Genomic DNA, 22054 nt, shown 5'->3' on the forward strand with positions numbered 1-22054 from the left:
TTAAATATGACTTTAACTCTCATAGACACACCCCTGTGCCACCCTGGCCTCTTTAATGCTCCACGAATACACTAAGTTCATGTACAGCCCAGGGCCTTTGTTAGCTAGCTGCTCCTCATCCTAGAGTGTCCTGCCCTAGATATTAGCATGGCTCACTCCTTCATTCAGCTCTCTGCTCCAATGTCACCTTCCCTATCACCCTTCTCAAAGCTCCTGCTACCTTCTCTGTCCTCACATACTCTGCTTTATCTGTTGTCTAAATTGAGAGTAAGGTAGGGCTGGGACTCCTTTTTTTTTTTATTAACTTTATTGGTACATTTTAGGTATACAATATAATGACATTCATCATTGAAAATTTGCACCTTTACATAATCACTCTTGGTTGGGGCCAGGGATTTAGCTCAGTGGTTTCACCGCCTGCTGCGCAAGCGCAAGGACCTGAGTTCGATCCCTGGTTCCAAAAACAAAAACAAAAACATAATCACTCTTGGTTCTTATTTTTTCCCCATTCCCCTGCCCTTCCTTCAACCCCTCCATCCCTCCCTGTTTACAAAGACTTTGTTTCCATTTTTTAATTTTCTCATATTAATTCCATTGGGACTCCATTTTGATTCCCATTGTATCCTATATCAACAGGGCCTAGCATCTGATAGATGCTGGGTAAAGTAAAATGGTTTTTGAGATAGGGTATTTTAGGCCTATTTTGATTCCAAATGAATTTTAAACTTTTTACTATAGAAATTTTTAAAAGTCAATGACTCTAGGGCCGGGGATTTAGCTCATTGGTTTTGCTCCCTGCTGTGCAAGCGCAAGGACCTGAGTTTGATCCCCAGTACCAAAAAAAAAAAAAAGTAAATGACTCCAAGGATTTTTTTTTTGGTACCGGGGATTGAATTTGGGACCTTGAGCTTACAAGGCAGGTGGCAGCACCACTGAGCTAAATCCCCGGCCCACTCCAAGGATTTTTATGCTGTTTTTGTTTGTTTTGTTTCTTGTAGTGCTGGCAAATGAACCCACAGGCTCACATATGCTAGTCAAGGACTACCACTGAGCTACATCCCCAAATCTGAGGATTGTTTAACCAAACACTCCTCCCAGAGATTACTCTTTTGACTTGCTAATACTCTGTCTAGCATATGCTAATCACCATCAAATAAAACTGACCAATGCTCAAAAATGCACTTATAATATTTGCTATTGATTAAATATTGACAGAAGAATCAAACCTTTCTGACAAGTATCAAATTCAAAATTGGGTTCAGGGAAATTGGATGTGGTAGAAATAATTGCCTTAGAAGAAAACTACAGTCTACACTTGATCTTAGCCAAAAGGCTGAGAAGTGATGAAAAATTAATATTTTTTTTGGTACCAGGGATCGAACTTGGGTCCTTGCACTTGCACAGCAGGTGGCGAAACCACTGAGCTAAATCCCCGGCCCAAAAACTACACTCTAGGGCCAAGGATTTAGCTCAGTGGTTCCGCCACTGGCCTCACAAGCGCAAGGACCCGAGTTCAATCCCTGGTACCAAAAAAAAAAAAAAAACTACTATACTGTCTAAAGCTACAAACAGTGCGCTCACTTTGGCAGCACATATATTAAAACTACAAATAGTGAAATGTCATATATCTTTCACTGAAATTTCCTTGCCAAAGCATAATTTTAGTAAAATGAAAATAGAAATAGTTTAATTGTGCTGTATAGAAAATCAAGGAGGGGTTGGGGGTTTAGCTCAGTGGCACCGTGCCTGCCTCGTAAGTGCAAGGACCTGAGTTCGATTCTCTGTACCGAAAAACAGAAAGAAAGAAAGAAAGAAAATCAAGGAGGCCAGGTGTGGTGGTGTACCCCTGTAATCCCAGCATTTGGGAGGCTGAGGCAGGAGGACTACCTGAGTTCAAGGCAAGCCTGAGCTACAAAGTGAGACCCTGTCTCAAAAAAAAAAAAAAAAATCAAGCAAGGAATTATGCTACTGTATTTCCCTGAAAATAAGACCTAACCAGAAAATAAATCCTAGATTTTTCAGGATACTTGTAAGCCCTACTCCAAAAATAAGCCCCAGTTAAGATTGTTAGCCATGGGGCCAGGGATTTAGCTCAGTGGCACTGTACCTGCCTGGCAAGTGCAAGGTCCTGAGTTCGATTCCCAATACCAAAAATAAAACCAGATTGTCAGCCAGAAAAAAAAAAGATAGCCAGGCAGACACATGTAGTGTGTCCATTGCAACACATGATGGACATATTGAATAAAATAATGATATTAATATGTAATTAAATATAAATAATACCGTTGATGGGCTGGGGATTTAGCTCAGTGGTTTCGCCACCCGCTGCGCAAGCACAAGGACCCGAGTTCGATCCCCAGTACCAAAAAAAACACAAAACACCAAATAATACCATTGACATTAATAATTTAAACAAATAATAATATAAAATTTTTGTGCCGGGAATTGAACTCAGGACCTTGCGCTTGCCAGGCAGGTACAGTGCCACTGAGCTAAATCCCTGGCCCTGATAATATAATTTATAATTAAGTATTTGTAAATACCCAAGCAGGTGCCTTTGGATAAGAGGTAAATGCCTGTGTAAACAGATGAACTCAACACTTATTCCTGAATGACCAATCTGAGTACAGATATAGCACACAAACAATACACACACTTGATAACAAACAGACGTGGTTGTGTCTAATATGCTTCATGTGAAATAAACTTTTTATGGTTTTGGTGCCTGCAATTTTTTTGTCACTTTTGTGTGAGCAATATACTTAACTGTCATCCTTTTAGTTGCCACTTCTGTTAAGTCTTCAATTAACACTTGATTTAGTAGAAACTTTGTAAAGCCTAGCCTGCAAGAGGTCATGACTTGGCTGAAGAATTCATGGGTAATATCACCGACAGCTGTGTTGCCAATGTACTATGAGCAGGCTACATGACAAGAACTGCTCATTTAAGGAGAGCTCTCTTGCTGGACATGAGAGATTGGGGACCAATGATTTTACCGGAAATGGAGTCACAAGAAATTCAGGTTGGAATTCAGGGTTTGAAGAGTTACGACCATATTCCAGAAGATGACATGACTGTATTTGAATAAATGTAGATTGTTGTACATGAAAAAATAAGACATTCCCTAGAAATAAGCCCTACTGTGTCTTTTGTAGCAAAAACTAATACAAAACCAAGTCTTATTTTTCAGGAAACGTGCTAGATTAAAGGTGGCTGCTCTTTTGGAGACTTGGGGGATGTAGACAGAGAAGAGAGCCTGGCAGTGAAGCTCTGGGACATTCACACATGGGCTTTTGGACATTGAGAGTTGAGGGAGGGGGCAGACAGCAAAAGAGATGAGAAAGAGGAAGACGGAGTGTGGGGCCATGGAAACCAACAGTGAGTGTTGCAGGAGGGAGGGTGGCTCCACTGTGTCCACTGACCCTGAAAGGTGAGCAAACTGCAACAGGAAAGTGGCCACGCACAGCCTGCTGCCCCACTGCCTCTGCTGACTGGAGGTCTTTCTGGGTCCCCCTCTTCTACCCTGCTCTAAATGCCAGAGCTCTCCAGGTCCTCAGATCTTTCTCTGCTCCCAGGATGATCTTACCCAGTCTCATCTTCATAATGTCAGCTCCCAGTTTTTGCCTAAAGCTGTCCCTAGAACTCAGTTCATTGGCTGACTGCAGACGTGTCCACCTCTAAGTCTAATAGACATCTCAAAGTTAACAAGTCTGAACTGAGCTTCCAACACCCCCCACCTTCAGACTTTCTTCTCTTGTTTCCCCTGGCTCAGTCAACAGCACCATCTGCACAGCTGGGCAAGCCAAAATCTTGGGAACCACCCACGACTCTTCTTCACACATGTTCGCTCTCCCCTGTGTATGCCTGGCCATCCACAAGTTCTGAGATGTCACCTCCACTGCCACAACTTCTCATGAATCCAATCGTCCACTGCAACCACCCTAGGCTAGATTCATCACCATCCCTCACCTGGATTATTACAAGGCTGACTTTAGTAATCCCCCTTGCTTCATCCCTTACACTACTCCTCCCCCACCTAGCCTCAAAGAGTAAGCATACACTTGAGCATATCTCTTCTTTCCAAAACCTTCAGTGGCTCCCTGTCACTCAGAGAAGCAGCCAAGGTTGCTACAATGGCCTATGAAGCTCCCACATCTGCCTCTCCCAGGACCCTCCTTCCCCTAGCCCCCCAAGCCTCATCTACTCTGCTCACACCTGCTGCAGTCAGACTGGTCCCCCTGATCTTCCTCAAACACACCAAGCATGCTGTTACCTCAGGGCCTTTGCACATGCCAATACCTCTGTGTGGAACACCCTCACAGACACGGCTTGTTCTTCATCTTCACATCACCTTCACAGTGGCCCCCCCTCTTACCCTACATAAAACTGCAATGCCTCTAATGTATCCTTGATTTATTTTCTCCATCAACACTTATCCTTATCCTCCTTAGTATACTTCGATTGCTATTTAAATGTTTATTACCTGGGTCTCTTCTCATATCTCCCCACAGGAATGTGAGCTTCAGGGATTTTTGTGGGCAGGAACATTTTTTCACTGCTATCACTGTTCCTAAAACAGTGTCTACCATAACAAGGGTCATAAATATTTGTTGAGTAAATAGGCAAATAACTCTAGAAGAGTATCAGAAAGGGACTTAAAGTGTCTGGCGAAGGTTATGGAATGCAGGGCAGTGAAGGCCAAAGATGGAAGCAAGAAGAACACGTTTACATGGTTACAGCAATAACCTGATAACCACTGGTAAGTAAGGAGCAGCTGAGGGTGCAAGAGAGAAAGTGGACAATGGCGGAGCTAAGTCCTCCAGGTGGGAGGAGGTGAGACCAAGATCACAGCTGTGCTGCTGGGTGGGCACTTCCTGTACTGCAGCGAGGGCAGGAGAGCAGACGGATGTGGAGGCGGACCAGGTGGCAGACTTGGTCGAAGAAATGAGGCTTCTGTTTCCTCCGAGGAGGAGACAGGGGAAGGGAGTTTATGGGACTAGAAGTCAGCAAAGTCACCTAAGGATCTGGGAGCAGACTAACCCACTAATTTCCATCAAACTCCATTGACAGGGACAATCATCTCTTTCTTACTCTTCTGTAAAGTGTTGAGCTCCAGGACCCCCTTGAGTCCAAACAGCCCCCATGAGTCTCCCTCACCCTGATGCTGGTGGGGTGAAAAGCCGTTGGAGGGTCTGGATCTCAGCTTACCTGCTCCCAGCCACCAGCTCTTCCAGGGCCTGCTTGAGTCGAGGACAGGCACCCAGCCCTGGCTTGCGCTGCATCTTCTCAACCTCCTGCAGACCCTGGTCCTGAGCACCAGGAGAGGGTCAAAGTCTTGCTGGCCCCAACCCTACTCCCTGACCCTGATGCCCCACCCACTCACCACAGCACCTCCAGGCCTGTCCTTTAACTCCACTGGATTTATGGTTCCATTTTTCTAGTCTCCCTGGAATGCCATCCCTGTGGGGTCCAACCCTCAGTAGGTCTACCTGGCTCCATCACCTTCCTGGGTCCAACAATTCTGTTTTTTTGTGTGGTTTTTTTTTGGTACCAGGGATCAAACTTGGAACCTTGCACTTTTGAGGCAGGCAGTGGAACCACTGAGCTAAATCCCCGGCTGTCCAACAATTCTGAACCTCTGTTCTTCCCCAAATTCAGCCCCACAGTCTGCCCAGAAGCTGTGCTCTTTGTCCACCACCCTCTGCCCCCGCACCAACAAGGTGCTGGCCATTAGCCAGCTCCCTTCCAAGGCCAAAGTCACCCCAGAGTCCTATGATCCAGCCTTTCCTGGTGGGCACCAGTCTTGCCCTTGCCCTTACCAGCCTTTCCGCCACTTTGTACACACAGTTGCTGCTCTGCAGGCGCCACGTGTAATCCTCCCAGTGGCTCCACACATGTATGCAGGGCTTGCAGTGACGCAGAGGCAGGCAGAAGTAAGGGCTGGACCAGATGGAGAGGAGCAGAGGCTTTGGGAGCACCCTTGGTGCCTGGGGACCTCCCAATACCCTTCTTCCAGCCGCCAGGGGTGCTTACCCACTGCCATCCACAGGTTCAGGTCGCTGGGCTGGGGTTCCCAGCTCCTCCTCCTCTTCCTCCTCCAGCCTGGCCCCCGTATCTTCGGACTCCAGCAGGGGCTGCACCTCCCCCATGGAGCCTGTGGTTCCCTCCCCAGCCCTGGAGCCTCTGTGCCGCTGCTCCTCCCGGCGGCCTGCATGACCTAGGCGTGGAGCAGCAAGTCAGGAGGCCACAGGCTGAGAGTCAGACTCCTCCCTTGACCACCTCCTGCCTCAGCAGAAGTCAGAACCCACCCTCTTCCAGGGGCCTAAGGTCTGAAACAAGAGTGACCACGCTCCAACTCACGACCCTTAGGGGCTAAGCTAAGCCACACACCAATGGAAATCTCGAAGCTGATGGGCTGCGAGGCTACAGCAGGATCAATCATGGTGGCCTCGAAGAGCACGCAAAAAAGCAGGAAATCTTCGCAGGGTGCAAGGGCATTCTGTAGAAGGGAGTCACAATGGACTCTCCCAACTCCCAGGGAGAAGCCTGGACTATCCTTGGCCACAACACCCAGAGGAATTGTAACCAAAGCCCAGAGGTCACCGCAGGCATCATATCCCTGTCTCTGCCCTTCGCAGCCCAGATACTTTGGCCTCTCTGGCTGGTCAGTCCCCCTCCCCCCAGTGGACTCTTCACTCCACAGTGCACTTTTCATCCAGGACCCAAAATTCACACACGCGCCATGGCGTTTAATGCCTGGGAATAGATCACGCCCTCCAGAGCTGAGAGGGGCTCCAGGCCCCACCTCGGGCAGAGGCAGCAACTCCTCCACCTCCACCTCCATGGCACTAGGAATTTCAGGCCCATCTCCTCTGGAGCCGGCATCTCCGTGCTGCTGTGGAACCCCAGCTGCGGCCTGGCTCCGCCTGGCTTTCTTCTTTTTTCCGGTGAGCCGGGACAACTTGGACCCTTGTGGGGCCTGAGGTGGCTCTGATTCGGCCCTCCCTTCGAACACCTCCATGGACACAGCCACCAGGAGTCTGCCGCGGAACCAAAGGCCTTGGCCAAGGCCTTCATTGAGACTCTGAAGACCATCCCGGAGTCCCCCACTCGGAGGAGAGCCATAGAGGGACACCCAGGCCGGGCCGAAGGTGGGGTTAAAACCCGCTGTGGGGAACAAAAACAGGGCTTCGGAGGGGAGCACGGGGCGGGTGGGTGCTAGATTCCTCTGTGCTATCCTGCATTGGGGTCGGGGCCGGGAGGAGTTCGGGCACTCTGGAAGAGAACCCTACGGCCACAGCTGTAGCCAGACAGCTGCGGACCGCGACCTGCGGAGGCTTCCACACCAGGCTCTAGGGGCGGGGCCAGCGCCCTGGAGGTGGAGCCGAGACAGGGGCGGAGCGAAGGACCTGTGGGTGGCTGTTGGGGGGAGGGGCTTGCTTCCGGGCCTGTACTCAGGAAAGGCGGGACGGGGATAGCTACTGGATGACCGTCTGTGGCCAGGATTTTGTAAAATTGGGGGTGAGGTTCCTGGTCTGGCGACAGGTGAGGCTCTGTGGGGACAGAGGCAGGACCCAAACGTGCTCACCCGCGCGCCCCGGGTGGGATATCTGCCTCAGGTCCAGCACGTGGGTGGCGAGGGCCACGTCGGCGAGGGGCGCGTCGTCCCGCAGCTGCAGGCTAAGGCCGCGCGTCAGCGGAGGAAAGAGCTCCACGAAACTCAGCTGCTCATTCCACTCGGGCGCCACCGCCGCCCCGCGCACCGAAGTCTCGCCCTGCAGGCGGCGGCGAAGACAGGTGGAGAGGGGTCAGCCCAGGTCCCGGCCTGAGCCGAGGCGGAGCGGGCGCGGGAGCCTCTTACCTGCTGCCCCAGGAAGGACACCCGCACGTAGGGGTCCACGAGGACACGCTGGTCGTGCAAGGCGCGGGTCAGACTGCCCAGCAGCCCGGGGCGCAGCGCGGGCAACCTTTCCGCGCGGTAGACGCGCACGCGCAGCCGCGCCCACGGCCTCTCAGCGTGTACTCCGCGGGGCAGGAGCAGGTTCCTGGGGGGGGTCGGGCGTGGAGCCCGAGAAGCTGGAGGTGCTGCAGCTCTGCACCTCCGTGCCACGCCCGTCCGACTCTCCCTCCCACCTCACCCCAGCTCACTTCTCGATGTCCGAACTGTGCCCCAGGCCAGGGGGTGGTAGTGGAGGGGGCAGGTCTCCGCGTGCCTTCACGGACAAGGTGACCTTGACGAAGCCCTTGATCCCGGCGTGGGTGTCCCGGGGGTCATGTAGAGGAGCCCATTTTTGGTAGAAGAGGCCATCTGGGGATGTGGGAAAGATCAGGGTCAGGGAACACCAGCCGGACGCACTGGGCAGTCATAGAGCTGCGACCTGAGTTGGACAGTGGTTGGGCTCCTGTGTGGTTCAGTGGGGAGGAGCATGAGTATATGGAAGGTCAGCCTTCTCTAGAGATGGCGTCTGAGGACCGTACAGAGTTCATTTCCGGGGTCCTTGACCAAGCAGATGATTCTCAGGGGCTGGTTTGGTACCTGGCTGGTCAAAGGCGATGCCCAGGTCCATCCTGAAGGTGCCTATCCGGGTGGCCATAAAGGGAAGGGTCTGGGAGTGGAAAGCCTGGGGGAAAGTGTGGTTAGTCCAAGAGTTTCTCTCTCTCTTCTTCTTCTTTCTTTCATTTTTTTTTTCTTTTTTTTTTGGTACTCGTAATTTAACCCAGGGCCTGAGCTACATCCCCAGCAGCAGCAGCAGCAGCGGCCTCATCATCATCATCATCATCATCATCATCATCATCATCATCATCATCATCATCATCATCATTTTGAAACAAGATCTTGCAAAATTGCCTAGGCTGGGCTTCAATTTGTGAACTTCCTGCCTCAGCCCCCCAGAGTGCTGGGATTACAGGCATGAGCCACCACCTTCGGGTCCTCCCACCTTTTCTGATGGGAAACCTTTGCGCCCTACTGTCCTCACCGTGATCTCCAGTAGTGAGTCTTGAAGGCGAAGCCGGGTCTCATGAAATTCGAACAAGAAGTACTGGGTTGAAGTGGGAGTGAAAGGTTAGTTGTGAAGGGCCCATGCCATCTTGGCCCAGCCTCTAGCAAAGAGAAGGTGGTCCTTACAACTCCAGGGTGCCTCTTTCATCCTTTCCCTCAATAAGCCCTGCCCACCCATAGGCTGGGCACTTGGCTAAACTGCACCAGGCCACGCCCCCACAGGGTCCTCTCTGGGTCCTGCCCATTCTCTCTGTTCTCTTCCTTGGTCTCACCCACCTCGTTCTCACCCACCTCATTGTAGAAGGGGCAATTGGTCCCACGTTGTGTGGCAGTAACTCGGCGCTGCTCCCTGACACGTACGGCTACGTAAGGGTTAATGTTGACTCCCACCAGTTTCTGGGCCTCGAGCACGGTAACTCCCACCTAAGGGGTGCAGAAAGGGGAGGACAGGAAGCCAGACCTGCCAGGCTAGAGGGAGGAAAGTATACATACAGAACAGGAGGTGCACGAGGGTTAGGAGCTGGAAGGAAAGCAGTACCTGGAAGTCCTGGGCTCTGGACACCTGGAAATGGTCCCGGTGGGCCAGGCCCCGGGCTCGGCTGCAGAAAAGCTTAACATCAGTTCTCAATTCCCTCTTCCCTCTTAGCGCTGGGGAGGACTCCTCTTCCCTCTGAACTTTTGGATTCTGAGACCTTTGGGGCTTGTCTGCGCACAGAATTTGACTTATTCCCGGAGCCCTGATAATATTCATTCATTCATCAAAAATTTATTGAGCACCTACTATGTGCCAACACTGTTCTAAGCACTGAGGCACTGCAAAGTTTGCTCTCATCAAGGTTTTATCACCTACCAGCGTTGAGCTAGTGTGACTAACCTTCATCATGGCAGTGTCTATGCCTATGAGTGACTGACCTTTGACCCAAGATATGCACCCTTCACCCATACTTTAGGATTGTGTTTCTGAAGGTAGACGAGAGTGGGTCCACATGTATGAGTAGTGAGACTGACTCACTGGCGGGGTGTGGGAGCAAGGGTGGGTGGGTTCAAATTACCTCTTGAGGGGACTGAACACAACCCCAGAAAGCTCCACATCAGGCTCGTCGTCCAGCTCCAGCTCCAACTCCAACTCCAGCTCATTCTCCTCATCATCCTGCGGGCCTAGGCTTCGTGCTAGCCTGCGGCCCAGAGCCACTGCCCGCCTCTCCAACCGGGCCTCCCCAGGCCTGACAGAAAAGGCTCTCACAGGAAATGCGTGGGACCTGTCCCTCGTTTCTGGGCATCCCTTGACTGACCTTTGACCTTTGGCCTGATCCCAGGACAGACTAATAACCCTGGGATCCTTCTAATTCCAGAACTCATTCCCTGATTCAAGAACTCACTGCTGACCCTGGCACTGATTCAGTCCTGATCCCAGACTTTGGAACTAACTCCATATCACTGTCTCCTAACTGTAAGGGTGACCCTGGTAACCCCAGGTCATCCCCACATACTTACTCCAGCTCCTGGAAGCCCACATTGGGGATGATCAACTCTGAACTGGGAGGACAAGAGAAAAGAGGGAGGCCTGACTAAAAAGCTGCAACTCAGCCTACACAGATCTTAAGAGTCATTGTATCCAGGAGACTCAGTGGGTTGGGGTGCCACTTTTCCCTTTCCAGGGCCTTCCTGGGCTAGGACCACCAGACCTTGCTCAGGTTGCTGGGAGGATTACCTGTCCCGGATGGTTGACCCAAAGTCCTCCTCTGCCCAGGCTCCAGCAGCGCCCTCTGGGGGCTGGTACTTCAGGTCAAGCTCCACCTGGATCTGAAGCCAGACACAACGTGACCTAGGGTTCCTCAAAGTGCTGTGGGGCTAAAAGAGGCCCAAAGGAAAATGCCTTTGATTCCACCTATAAACAGAGATCCTCCTGGCCTGCTCCTGTGGTGATGTATGGTTCTTCTCTAATTAGCAATGATGTTAACTATTCACAATTTTGTTAACTTAATATGCAAGTTACATCTTTTTTTTTGGTACTGGGGATCAAACTCGGGACCTTGTGCTTGCAAAGCAGGCAGTGGAACCACTGAGCTAAATCCCAGACTGCAAGTTACCTCTTTTTTTTTTTTTTTTTTTTTTGTACCAGAGATCGAACTTGGGTCCTTGCGCTGGTAGTGAAACCACTGAACTAAATCCCCGGCCCTGCAAGTTACCTCTTAAAGGGTCCAATCTCTTACTGTGGGCTTTACAGGTCTGCATGGCATGGTCCCTGCCAATGTTTCCAATTCTCATTCCAGGTTCTACTCCTGCTCTGCACCCTGGCTATGCTCCTTCAGGGCATTTGGTCTTTTGTATATTCTGTTTCTTCTGCCCAGAACATTCTTCTCTCTTAGTGCATATAATGCCTCAGGTCCAAGCTCACATACTACTTCCTTGGGAAACCTTTTCTGCCCCCTAATATGTCCCATAGTGCTGTTATACACTGTTCCAGCCCTTTGCCAGCTCTTTTGTAACATCTGTTAGTTGCAATTTTACATTTTTTGTGTGTGAATATTGGCTTAATGTTTGCTTCCCTGTTTAACTAGGAACCTCCAAGAGGGCAAATCTTTATCTTGTTCTGCTCACCAATGAATCTCCATTACTCAGCACTGCAATTGGTTTATTATAAGAGCTTATCCACTGACTTACAGATTGAATGAAAAACTCTACACTTGCTATGACTCCATATTGTGTAAATGAGAAAGCAGCTTAGATGCTAAATAACCTGTCCAGTTTCTTAGATGGAAAGTGGTAGATCTGAGACTTGAAGTTCCACTTCCAGGCTGTAGGAACTTCTGTGAAACACCAGGAAAATCCAACCAGGTTCATTTTGAGAACTCCTTTTCACCCCTGTTGCCACACCCCTTCGCCATGCTGAACTGGTTCTAGCCCATATAGGACTCAGGCAGGGGCTTCAGTGAAAGAGCCCTGGTGAGAGGACCTTGTTAGGTTGGGTCTTGAGTTTTCCCCTAAGTTAAATGGAACCCTCTATCTAGAAGGACTCTCAAACTTGGAGGTGGCAGGCTGATGACTGGGGGAACTTACTGGAGACACTTGAAGATTCTTATCCACTAGGGCCTCACGAATCACCAAATGCCCAGCACTCTGTAATTGCTGCAGGGAGATCACTAGAGTCCCCAGAGACCTAGGAGAGTAGCATGGGACCAAACAGTGACCCAGGGAAATGGCACCAGCCATCTCCAACCCCTCTTGCATCCTTGGCTCCCAAAGGCATACTCACCTGGGGCTGAACACATGGCTGCAGTTGACCACCTGCACAGACAGATTCTCCCCAGGCAGTGGAGCCCCATAATGGGGCCAACGGAACAACTGAGGTTAGGAAGAAGCTTGTGACAACCAGTGCTGGGCTGAGCCTGACCCCCATTCCAGGGCCTATTCCCAACCCTGAAATAGAAGCCAACCCTCCGAAGAACTAATCCCCGTCTGTCTTGGAAATCACTTGTTCCAAACTGGTTCTGACTTCTCAAACCTGAGGCTGACCCCACTTCCTAGGACTATACGTCCTCAACCCCAGGAATGAGTCCCTTAACCCAAGGATGGGACCTGAAACAAGACAGACCAGCTTCTCCCAGTCCACAAATCAACTATACTGACCTCGCCAACATCTGCTTCTCGACCACAGTGAATTTTCCTTGTTTTCTGGGTAAAGCCTGTTCAGAACTAAAACTAGTCATTTATCAGCCCCTTCTCACCCCCAAAAAATCACTTGCCTCCCCCACACTTCATCCCATGTCTAGTCCTCCTGGAATCACAATTAAAGAAAAGTAGAAAATGAGGGAAAGAGGCAGAAGGTCAGGGATATCAGAAAAAGGAGAAAGACAAGCTGTTGAGATGGTCAAGAATTGGGTTGGAGGTCTAGAGAACAGAGAATAGAGCTTCCTAGTTCCACAAATCCTTAGAGCACCCTTGGCAGCCTCACCTCGAAAGCTGAGCTTTACTTGTCTGTCGTGGGTCCCCGGCAGCCCTATTAGTCTCCGGACACACACAGTCAGAGCCATGGTCCCAGTGCCACTGGCTCTCCCTCTGCCCGCTTGCCCTCCTGCCCACCTGAGTTGCCTCTGACTCACTGGACTCACCCAGCAGGTTCAGCAGTCCCTGCCCTTTAGCCAAACATATAGGTGGCAGGCCTGGGGGTCATGGGTGGAGATGGAGGGAGGACAGAGGTGGGGATAAGATATCTATGCTCAGCTCAGTTCTCCCTGCCTGCACCAGCTCCAACCTGACAGGATGCCTCAGCCTTCATCCCTTCTCATGGGCGAGGGACTGGGAAAGGGTGGGGGTAGAGAGGACAGGACCCCAGTCTGGTACCTGCTATCCTATGAGGCCTCAAGGGCATAGAACTCACACTGTTGTTGTTGTTGTTTGGTACCGGGGATCTAACTCCGAACCTTGCTCTTTTGAGGCAGGTGCCAGAACCACTGAGCTAAATCCCCAGCCCCTCACATTGTTTTTTGTTCATTTCTGTGTTCCCAGCTCAGGATATGGCACATAGTAAACCCTCAAAACACTGGATGGGTAATTGGATGGATTAATAAATTCCCTAGCTCCTGCATTAGTGCTATAGATATTTAATATATTTATTGAATTAATGCGAGTGCATCCATAGCCTGCATATAGTAGTTGTTCCATATGCTTATTTATCATTTTATTTTATTTTATTTAGACAAGATCTTGCTATGTAGTCCAGGCTGGCCTTGATCTCAGTATGTAGCCCAGGCTGGCCTTGAACTCATGACATTTCTCCTGCCTCAGCCTCCCAAGTGTTGAGATCACAAATGTGTGGCACCACTCCGAGCTGTTCCATATGCTTTTTTTGCGGGGGGGGGGTACCAGGGATTGAACTCAGGACCTTGTGCTTGCAAGGCAGGCCCTGGAACCACTGAGGAAATTTAAATCCCTGGCCCATCCCAGGCCCTCCATATGCTTTTTAACCAGAAGCTAGAGGTCCTTAACTTGGGTTCCTAGGACAATAGTGGGAGCATGAATGGCTTCCAGAGAGTCTGCAAACCTTTGTACTAATCTGTAAAATATAGTTTTGGTGCTGGGGATCGAACTTGGGTCCTTGCGCTTGCATAGCAAGAGGCAAAACCACTGAACTAAATCCCCAGCCTAATCTGTAAAATATTAAGGACGTGTACATTTTTCTGGATATAAAGTTCCTTGCTTAGGTTATTACCCTTAACAGATGTGAAATAATTGTGCTCAACAAAAGAATGAATGTTGCAGCCTGAAACTGTGTGTTGAATGAATTTCCAGGCTATCCACTTCATTATTCTATTAAATGTACCTCCTATGTGCAGGACTTGTGCTATACCCCCATTGGGGAGGGGTTCCACTACAGAGATGTAAATCAGATGTGTGTCTCTGTCTCCCAGTGCTTTCAAGAACTCCAATTGCTAACATAGCCAAGAAATTCCATCCCACATTCACCATCCCTATAGGAAAGGGTCAGGGCTAGGGATGTCTGAGGAAGGAGGGCAGAGGGGCTTTCCTGAAAAAGGAGTATTTAAAATGGGTTTTGGAGCCGGACGTGGTGGCACATGTCTGTAATTCCAGCACTCGGGAGGCTGAGGCAGGATGATCACCGAGAGTTTGAGGCCAGCCTGGTCTACATAGTGAGTTCAAGGCTAGTTTGATCTACATAGCGAGACCCTGTCTCAAAAATAAATAAATAAAATGGGTTTGAGGACAGGCATTGGGAGCAGAGCCAGGCATTCAGGCAGTGAAGAGGAATGTGTGGCGTGTTCTGGAACAGGTGATTTGTTCATTTTAGCCTAAATATGAGGAATGTATAAGGTAGCACCAGCAGATAAGATTAGACCATCAGAGGAGCAGGGTCTTGTGTGGCTTTGAGCTGGACATGGGTCATTCCTGTGCTTCAGCATTTCCATCTCAATACTGAGGTTGGAAAGCTCTGTTCTATTTCTCAGTTGTTAGGTGTTCAAATGAGTTTGAAGGTCTATAAAATATCAAACAAGAGGGATGTGTATGTTTTCTTTCCAAGCAAGATCCAAGCTAGACTCCAGGCCCTCCAATGTTGGGGAAGGGCTTCACCTCTCCTCTTTGACAGACAAGGACACTGGAACCCAAAGGAGTTCCCAGTCTGTGCCAGTTCATCTTTAATTGTCAGCTGGACTGGATTAAGAGACTCTTGGAGGGATGTAGCTCAGTGGCACCACAACTGCCTCACAACCACAAAGTCCTGAGTTTGATCTCCAATACCACAAAGAGAGGAGAGAGAGAGAGAGAGAGAGAGAGAGAGAGAGAGAGAGAGAGAGAGAGAGAGAGAGAGAGATTGACTCTTGGAGAGGGGAGTAGACCTCAGGCACCATACTCATCAGTGGATTAATCTAATCAAACCATGGACTGACACCTGTCTGGAGCCTAGCATGGCAATCTCCCCTCTGGGTTGGAACACACCTTAACAGATTGTCCTTGTGCTTCAACTCCTCTAAGAATTGCCACTGCCGCTTTCTAATTCTCTAAAGAAGGTATGATGTGGGGCCGGGGATTTAGCTCAGTGGTTCTGGCGCCTGCCGTGTACGCACCAAGTCCCGAGTTTGATCCCCGGTACCAAAAAAAAAAAGAACAACATAAAGAAGGTATGATGTGACAGATGACAGAGTATTGGTCTGGAGGGCAGGATTTTGACATTCCAATCTGTTGTATCACACTTTTAAGCAGTCTCAGGCAAGTCCTTTGCCCTCTCTGGACTGTTTGCCTAGCTGTCTAATTTGAGCAGGACACACTACCTTACTTGAAAGTGTGGAGATAAATGAGGATTGTTCATATGATTGTTTAAAATACACATTCCTGGGCTGGGGATTTAGCTCAGTGGTTCCACTGCCTGCCTCATAAGCACAGGGACCTGAGTTTAGTCCCCGGTACCAAAACAAAAAGCACATTCCTAGCCAGATGCTCACACCTGAAATCTCAGATGCTTAGGAAGCTGAGGCAGGAAGATCAAAAGTTCAAATCTAGCCTGGGTAACTTAGTGAAATCTTGTCTCAAAAAGAGAGAGAGAAGGAAATCAATAGAGAGAGAGAGAAAGAGAGAGAGAGAGAGAGAGAGAGAGGAGCTGGAGCCTGTCATGGTGGCAGATGCCTGTAATCCCAGCACTTGGAAGTTGAGACAGGATGATTGTTTGAGGCCAGCCTGAGCTCCATAGTCAGTTCAAGGCCAAGGTGAACTACATAGCAAGACCCTTTCTCAAACAAAAACAAAAAAAGGAGCTGCAGATGTAGTTTAGTGGTAAATTGCACGTGGGTTCAATCCTCAGTACAACAAAACAATAAAATCACATTCCTGGGTCCATCCTAGATATGCTGAGTCTCAAGCAGAACCTAGGAACCTGAATTTCTATAAGTTACACTAGTGCTGCATTCTGTTGTACAGCAGAAGTTGGGGAACCCTTGTTTCCCAGCATGACCATCTGAAGTTCCTCATTCCCTTCTTCATTGCTCAGGTAGGTGGTCTTGAGTATGGGGACGGGTGCATACTGAATTCTCACCCCACAGACCCACGGGGGACATGTTTCTGGAGGAGGGATGACAGATCCTGAGGTCAGAGTTCTCTGGCCTGTTGACTGGGATTACAGAAAAGGGCAAAAGGGTTTGCAGAGCAAAGAAGGCAATGTTTATTTACAAGTTCCCTGGGTAATGGTCTACTCCTTAAGATTCATTCCTTTGCAAATATTGAGCACCTACTATAGGCTAGGCCTTTCAATGTGCTGGAGGATACAGAAGTGAAAAAAACAACAATCACCGCCCCTCTAGTGGCCATGACAAGCAAAAATAAACTAAATAGGTCAAATATATAGCATGTTAGTGTGGATAGCAGAGGAGAAGCTGGACATTGTGGCATGTACCTATAATGCCAGCTCCTCCAGGAGGCTGAGATCGGAGGATTGAGTATTGGCCAGGCCAGCCTGGGCAATTTAGTGAGACCCTGTCTCAAAAAAAAAAAAATTAAAATTAAAATTAAAAGGGCTGGGTACACCTGAGTGGTACAGCGACCTTGGGTTCAATCCCAGTAACACACACACACACACACACACACACACGCACACAGAAAAACAGCAAGGACAGAAATCATTTTACATTGAGTGTAGTTTCAGATGGTGTCTTCTGGGAAGTGTGATGTCACTGTTCGCATTAAACGTCACAAAACCAATTGCCAAAAAAAAAAAAAAAAAAAAAACCAACTGCCTAGACTCCCACAGCTCCCAGTGACGTCACGACCAGCTCTGTGACGTCAGGTCTCCTTTGTGACAGTGGCTGCCAGGCACAGACAGGAAGGAAGGTGGAGTCCGGCCACGCGGCCCTCGGGTTCAGGCTGGGTCCGTGGGCACCCGCGGCGAGCAGCGGCTGGGGAGGGCCGAGGGTCGAGGGCCTGGGTGGCTGTGTGGCAACTGCGGCGTCCTTGACGGGAGTCCTTGGGTCAGGATGCAGCGGAGCCCCCACCCCCGCACGAGCACCTGCCCAACTTCTACAGAGAGAACAGCAATAGCTCAGACAGCGTCCCTTCGGGGGACTGCAGCGGGCACCGGTCTCCTGGGCCGGGGCCCGGGGAGCCTGAGGGCAGAAGGGCCCGGGGCTGGAGCTGCGGTGAGCCTGCCTTGCGTCCAGGACTGCCCGGAGGAACCCCATGGGCTGGAAGCCCTCGCCAGGAGCCTGCGCCTTGGAGCCACAACAAGGGCGTATGGCGCGGCAACCGTGAGGGCCGGGGCCTCGGGTGCGGACGGAGTCGAACCCGTGGCGCTGAGGGAGGGGGTGGTCCTGCGGGGGGGGGGGTCCTGGGTGGAACGGAAAAGGTCTGCGTGCCTCCTGTGTGAAAGGCGCTTAGTAAGATCCCTTAGAGGGCGGTGCCACGGTGTGATGGACGGCTCTGGGAAGGGGCAGGGAAGCCCTGTGATTGTGCACTACAGAGGAGCTCCACCCTGTGGACGTGATTGGCCACCTGGAAAGAGGGCCGTACCAATTGGGGCGGGGAATCATTTGGAGGTGGGACCAACTCCTGACTAGGCCCCGCCCCAGGCCTTCAAACAGCCTGGGAGGCCTGGAACCTGCCTGTGTCGAGACTAAATCCTGTCTGAGGGGCTGCCCTCCAGTCTGCGCTAGAGAACCTGCGGCCGGGCCTCGGGGGGTAAAAAGTGGGCCTGGGGTGTGCAAGGTCCCAGTGGAGCCCGTGGGCTCCCGCAGAACCGGCTGCGTCTCCCCCAGTCTCTGAGGAGCAGCGGAGCCTTCTCGCGACCCTGGATCTGAGGCGGGAGATGCCTGCCCCACGGGCGACCAAGAGCTTCCTGAGTACGCTCCGGGCCAGCCCGAGCTCTGCAGAGCCCCGGCCCCTCTCCGAGACTCCTGTCGGGTGTCCAGCCCCCCTGCGGAACCCGGAAAGCTGGTGGGCGCCCCCAGAGCCGTCCTCGGGGTCCCCTCTCTGATCCGGCTCTCCTCCCCCAGGCCTCCTCTTCCAGGTGCTGAAAGTGCTGTTGTCCCTGGTCCGAGACGTGCTGCTCGGTGTGTGCAGGTCAGGGGGAGCGCGGGGGCGCCCCGGGCGCTGCTTGGGCGAGTGGAGGCGAGGCCAGGCCCACGAGGCTCCAGTCGATTTCCATCGGTGGTCGGGCAGGCAGGAGCGGGGCTAGGGCCCTGGGATTCGGGCTGCGTGGACCAGGCCTCAGCCTCTCTCTGTTCCCCCAGGGAGGTCTCCTCTGTCCGCTTCCTGTTCGCTGCGTCGCTGCTGAGCGTCTTTCTGGCCGGTGAGGGGCAGATGCCCTGGGGCCCAGCTCTGGACACTCATTTCCCTCGATGTCCTTCAGCCCATCCGGCTTTCAGACCCTCTCGTCTGACTCCCACCACACCCCGTCTCCCACCGCCCTCCCCGGCCTCAGCCCCAGCCCCCGGGCTCTACTTTCACTGTCCCCTCTGACCAGGAAACCCCTTCCCTGCCTCTTCCTTTCCTTTACCCACCTCTCCTTTCTCCAGCATTCTCTTCAGGGCTCGTGGACCTGCTTCCTCCTTTGGAGAATGTGAGTCGGGGACACCGAGTCCTGGGATAGGTGGAGGCTGTGGCGGTCCCGGGCTGCTGGGAGGGTGCAGAGCCAGAGGCTAATAGTAAGGAAGCACTGGGCACAGATTTCTGAGAGGCTGCGATCCTAAAGGTCCGCCAAGTGTTGAGAGAGGCGGGACAGTTCTCAAAAGGAGCACTGTGAGTCTGGCTGCCCCCAGGCTGACTTGGGAGAAAGGGAAGCGGCGCGGAGGTGAGCGTCCCTGTATTTGCCTCCTAACCCATAGGAACCTAAGGAGATGCTGACTCCCAGGTGAAAGAGGGCATCTGGGGTGGGTCGGGCGGCCCAAAGGTGCTTCAATGGGGGCCTTGCGGGAGGGGGCGCAGGGAGTTGAACGCAGGGCTCCTGCTGCAGCGAGTATCACGAGCGCGTGCGCTCCCACGGGCAACAGCTGCAGCAGCTTCAGGCTGAGCTGAATAAACTCCGCAAGGAGGTGGCTCGAGTTCGTGCAGCTCACAGCGAGGTAAGCAGCGTCCGGAGGCCGCGCAGAGGTCTGGTGGGGAGTCTGGCCCTGTGGCTCCGCCCACTCGCGGTCCCCCACACACTTGGAAAACCCCTGGCCGGGTCCTGGGACTCAACCTTCATCCCAGAGCTCCACTGCATGTCTCTCCTGGCGCCCATGAAGTCCATCCCAGAGCACAGAGTTCCCTGAGAGCCCGCCCCACTTGTGAACCAGCCTGCAAGCCCCGCTCCTCCCGCCTCCCTCCCCGCTCCTCCCGCCTCCCTCCCCGCTTTAGAGAGTGGCCAAGCTCGTGTTCCAGCGGCTGAATGAGGATTTTGTGCAGAAACCAGACTACGCCCTGAGCTCTGTGGGTAAGACCCAGAGACACCGAAGGAGATGCAGACGCTGACAGACCTCTCCCCAACTGTCGGTAAGGCCTGGAAGCCCCTGAGGATTATTTCTCCCCGCTGCAGGAGCCTCCATTGACCTAGAGAAGACATCCCATGACTACGAGGACACGAATATGGCCTACTTCTGGAATCGCTTCAGCTTCTGGAACTATGCTCGGCCGCCTACAGTCATCCTGGAGGTGGGCCTGGAACCAGGATCCTGGGACGGGACCAAGGGATGGGTGCTGGAGAAAGGACCAGCTCCGAGGAGGCAGGACCTGGTTGAGTTGAGGGTGTGGTTGAAGTTGAAGGCGGGGCGCTTGAGGAGACTGGGTCTGTCTGTGCCCTAGTGAAGCTCTGGGTGAAGCTGAGGAACTGGAGACCTGGCCGTGCTGGGGACTGAGGGCGGGATCTGAGCCCTGAGTGGGATCAGGTTAGAGACCAGGGGTGGAGGTGGAGCTCTGGGCTGGGCCTAGGATGAGGAGGGGAAGTGGTCACTGCCCTCGGGTTCTGATGGTTCCTCCCCACCTCCCACCTTGCAGCCAGACGTGTTCCCTGGAAATTGCTGGGCTTTTGAGGGCGACCAGGGCCAGGTGGTGATCCGGTTGGCAGGTCATGTGCAGCTGAGTGATATCACCCTGCAGCATCCACCTCCCAGTGTGGCACACATGGGGGATGCCAGCAGCACCCCCCGAGACTTTGCAGTCTTTGTGAGTTTGGCTGAGGCCAGGAGTTGGGGTATTTTGCTTAGAACACAACAGGCAGTCTTGAGAACTGGTGCTGGTATTTGAGTCTTTGCTTGCTCATGTGTAAACTGGACATACTGAGATTTGCCGGTCAGAGTTGCTGCATATACAAATATTAGGTATTACTTTGTGTCAAGCACTTTACATGAACTATTTTATTGCATCCACATAACACCTATGAAATACAGTAATCTCCCTCTTTAGATATTTAGAAAGTAATCCTGAGACATTACTTGCTCAAGGACACACATGGCCAGACTAAAAACCCACGTTCCACACTTACCCATCCTACAACAGAACAAACATGAGAGCACATATAAAGCTACTGAAAAATAGAAAATTCTCAACAAAGTTGTTTTCCCTCCCCTCTGCATGTGCCTTACTGTTTCTCCACTCACCCTTCACCCACCAGGGTCTCTGGGTTGACAATGAGACTGAAGTTTTCTTGGGAAAATTCACCTTTGATGTGAAGAAATCTCCACTTCAGACTTTCCACCTGCAGGTGTGTTTGTCTCTGTGGGTGAAGATGCTAAGGGGGGAGGGGGGACAGTGAGAGATGAATGGGAAGGGAAGTGACTGACAGCAGTTCTTGGCATGATCCATTTGTCTCCCCAGAATGACCCTCCATCTGCCTTTCCCAAGGTGAAGATCCAGATTCTAAGCAACTGGGGCCACCCACGTTTCACATGCTTGTATCGAGTCCGTGCCCATGGTTTACAAATCTCAGAGAAGGGAGAGGACAGTGCCACAGTGTTTAATCCCCATTAAACATGATAATGGTTGGAGTAGAACTGAGCTTTATATGGAAGGAAGCTGGATCAGTGCTGGGCAGTCCTCTGCTGGGAGAGCTCTGGCTGTCTGTGGCATATAAGTATGGCAGGTTCTACTTCTCTTCTTGGATTAGTTCCTATTAATACAGTAGCAGCAGCTGATGTTTATGGAATACTTAACAGATGTAAGAGTCAATGCTGTGGATAATCTGCACTAGACATTACCTAACTTAATCCTCACAACCACACAGGAAATGCTCGGGTCAAAAAATTTGCTCAAGGTTACACAGCTAATGAAGGGTAGGGTCAGAATGGAATGCAGAGCCATCTTCCTCCAGGAACACTTTTAACTGTAGGGCTTCCAGGCACCTTCTCAGTTCCCACTCCTAATGTTGGGATTGCTAGGTGTGGGTGAAAATTCTGGAAAGCCTCTGAGTCACAAGAGTTGATCCAGACCTGGTAGCCTTTACGCAGGGTTCTTTACTAAGGCCTCAGTCCAACTTTGTGCTACAACAGTAGTGTAGGTTATCTGGTATTTATCACACCCTGGCCTTGAGGCAGACAAGGGGAAGACGCTGCTCAAAGAAACAGGACAATTCATTTATAG

General features: G+C 51.4%; 2 protein-coding genes across 2 annotated transcripts in view; one reads left to right on the plus strand and one right to left on the minus strand.

Moving 5' to 3' along the window:
* LOC101726139 (fer-1-like protein 4) overlaps positions 1 to 13050 on the minus strand; it is a 38469-nt gene extending 25419 nt beyond the window's left edge. The window contains exons 1-19 of the mRNA XM_004867867.3: positions 12957 to 13050; positions 12632 to 12687; positions 12258 to 12346; positions 12062 to 12161; positions 10713 to 10804; positions 10496 to 10537; positions 10054 to 10224; positions 9540 to 9600; positions 9293 to 9424; positions 8979 to 9041; positions 8537 to 8621; positions 8149 to 8308; positions 7862 to 8045; positions 7589 to 7775; positions 6806 to 7167; positions 6391 to 6499; positions 6034 to 6217; positions 5820 to 5940; positions 5209 to 5309 (exon numbers count right to left, since the gene is read on the minus strand). Coding sequence (XP_004867924.1) covers positions 5209 to 5309; positions 5820 to 5940; positions 6034 to 6217; positions 6391 to 6499; positions 6806 to 7167; positions 7589 to 7775; positions 7862 to 8045; positions 8149 to 8308; positions 8537 to 8621; positions 8979 to 9041; positions 9293 to 9424; positions 9540 to 9600; positions 10054 to 10224; positions 10496 to 10537; positions 10713 to 10804; positions 12062 to 12161; positions 12258 to 12346; positions 12632 to 12687; positions 12957 to 13035 — 2378 coding nt within the window. The 5' untranslated portion in view covers positions 13036 to 13050. The remainder of the gene's footprint in view (positions 1 to 5208; positions 5310 to 5819; positions 5941 to 6033; positions 6218 to 6390; positions 6500 to 6805; positions 7168 to 7588; positions 7776 to 7861; positions 8046 to 8148; positions 8309 to 8536; positions 8622 to 8978; positions 9042 to 9292; positions 9425 to 9539; positions 9601 to 10053; positions 10225 to 10495; positions 10538 to 10712; positions 10805 to 12061; positions 12162 to 12257; positions 12347 to 12631; positions 12688 to 12956) is intronic.
* A 4238-nt stretch (positions 13051 to 17288) lies between these two features.
* On the plus strand, positions 17289 to 21468 carry Spag4 (sperm associated antigen 4). The gene is made up of 12 exons (XM_021246922.2): positions 17289 to 17375; positions 17481 to 17751; positions 18496 to 18562; positions 18733 to 18791; positions 19018 to 19061; positions 19327 to 19352; positions 19455 to 19563; positions 19838 to 19913; positions 20016 to 20131; positions 20474 to 20641; positions 21090 to 21179; positions 21293 to 21468. Exons 6-12 carry the CDS (start codon positions 19339 to 19341, stop codon positions 21443 to 21445), a joined length of 726 nt encoding a protein of 241 aa, XP_021102581.1. The 5' UTR covers positions 17289 to 17375; positions 17481 to 17751; positions 18496 to 18562; positions 18733 to 18791; positions 19018 to 19061; positions 19327 to 19338; the 3' UTR covers positions 21446 to 21468.
* The last annotated feature ends 586 nt before the right edge of the window (positions 21469 to 22054 follow it).

This window comes from Heterocephalus glaber, unplaced genomic scaffold (genome assembly GCF_053883595.1).
Source record: "Heterocephalus glaber isolate CG9 unplaced genomic scaffold, H.glaber_assembly_v1.0 deba00001532, whole genome shotgun sequence".
Lineage (NCBI taxonomy): Eukaryota > Metazoa > Chordata > Mammalia > Rodentia > Bathyergidae > Heterocephalus > Heterocephalus glaber.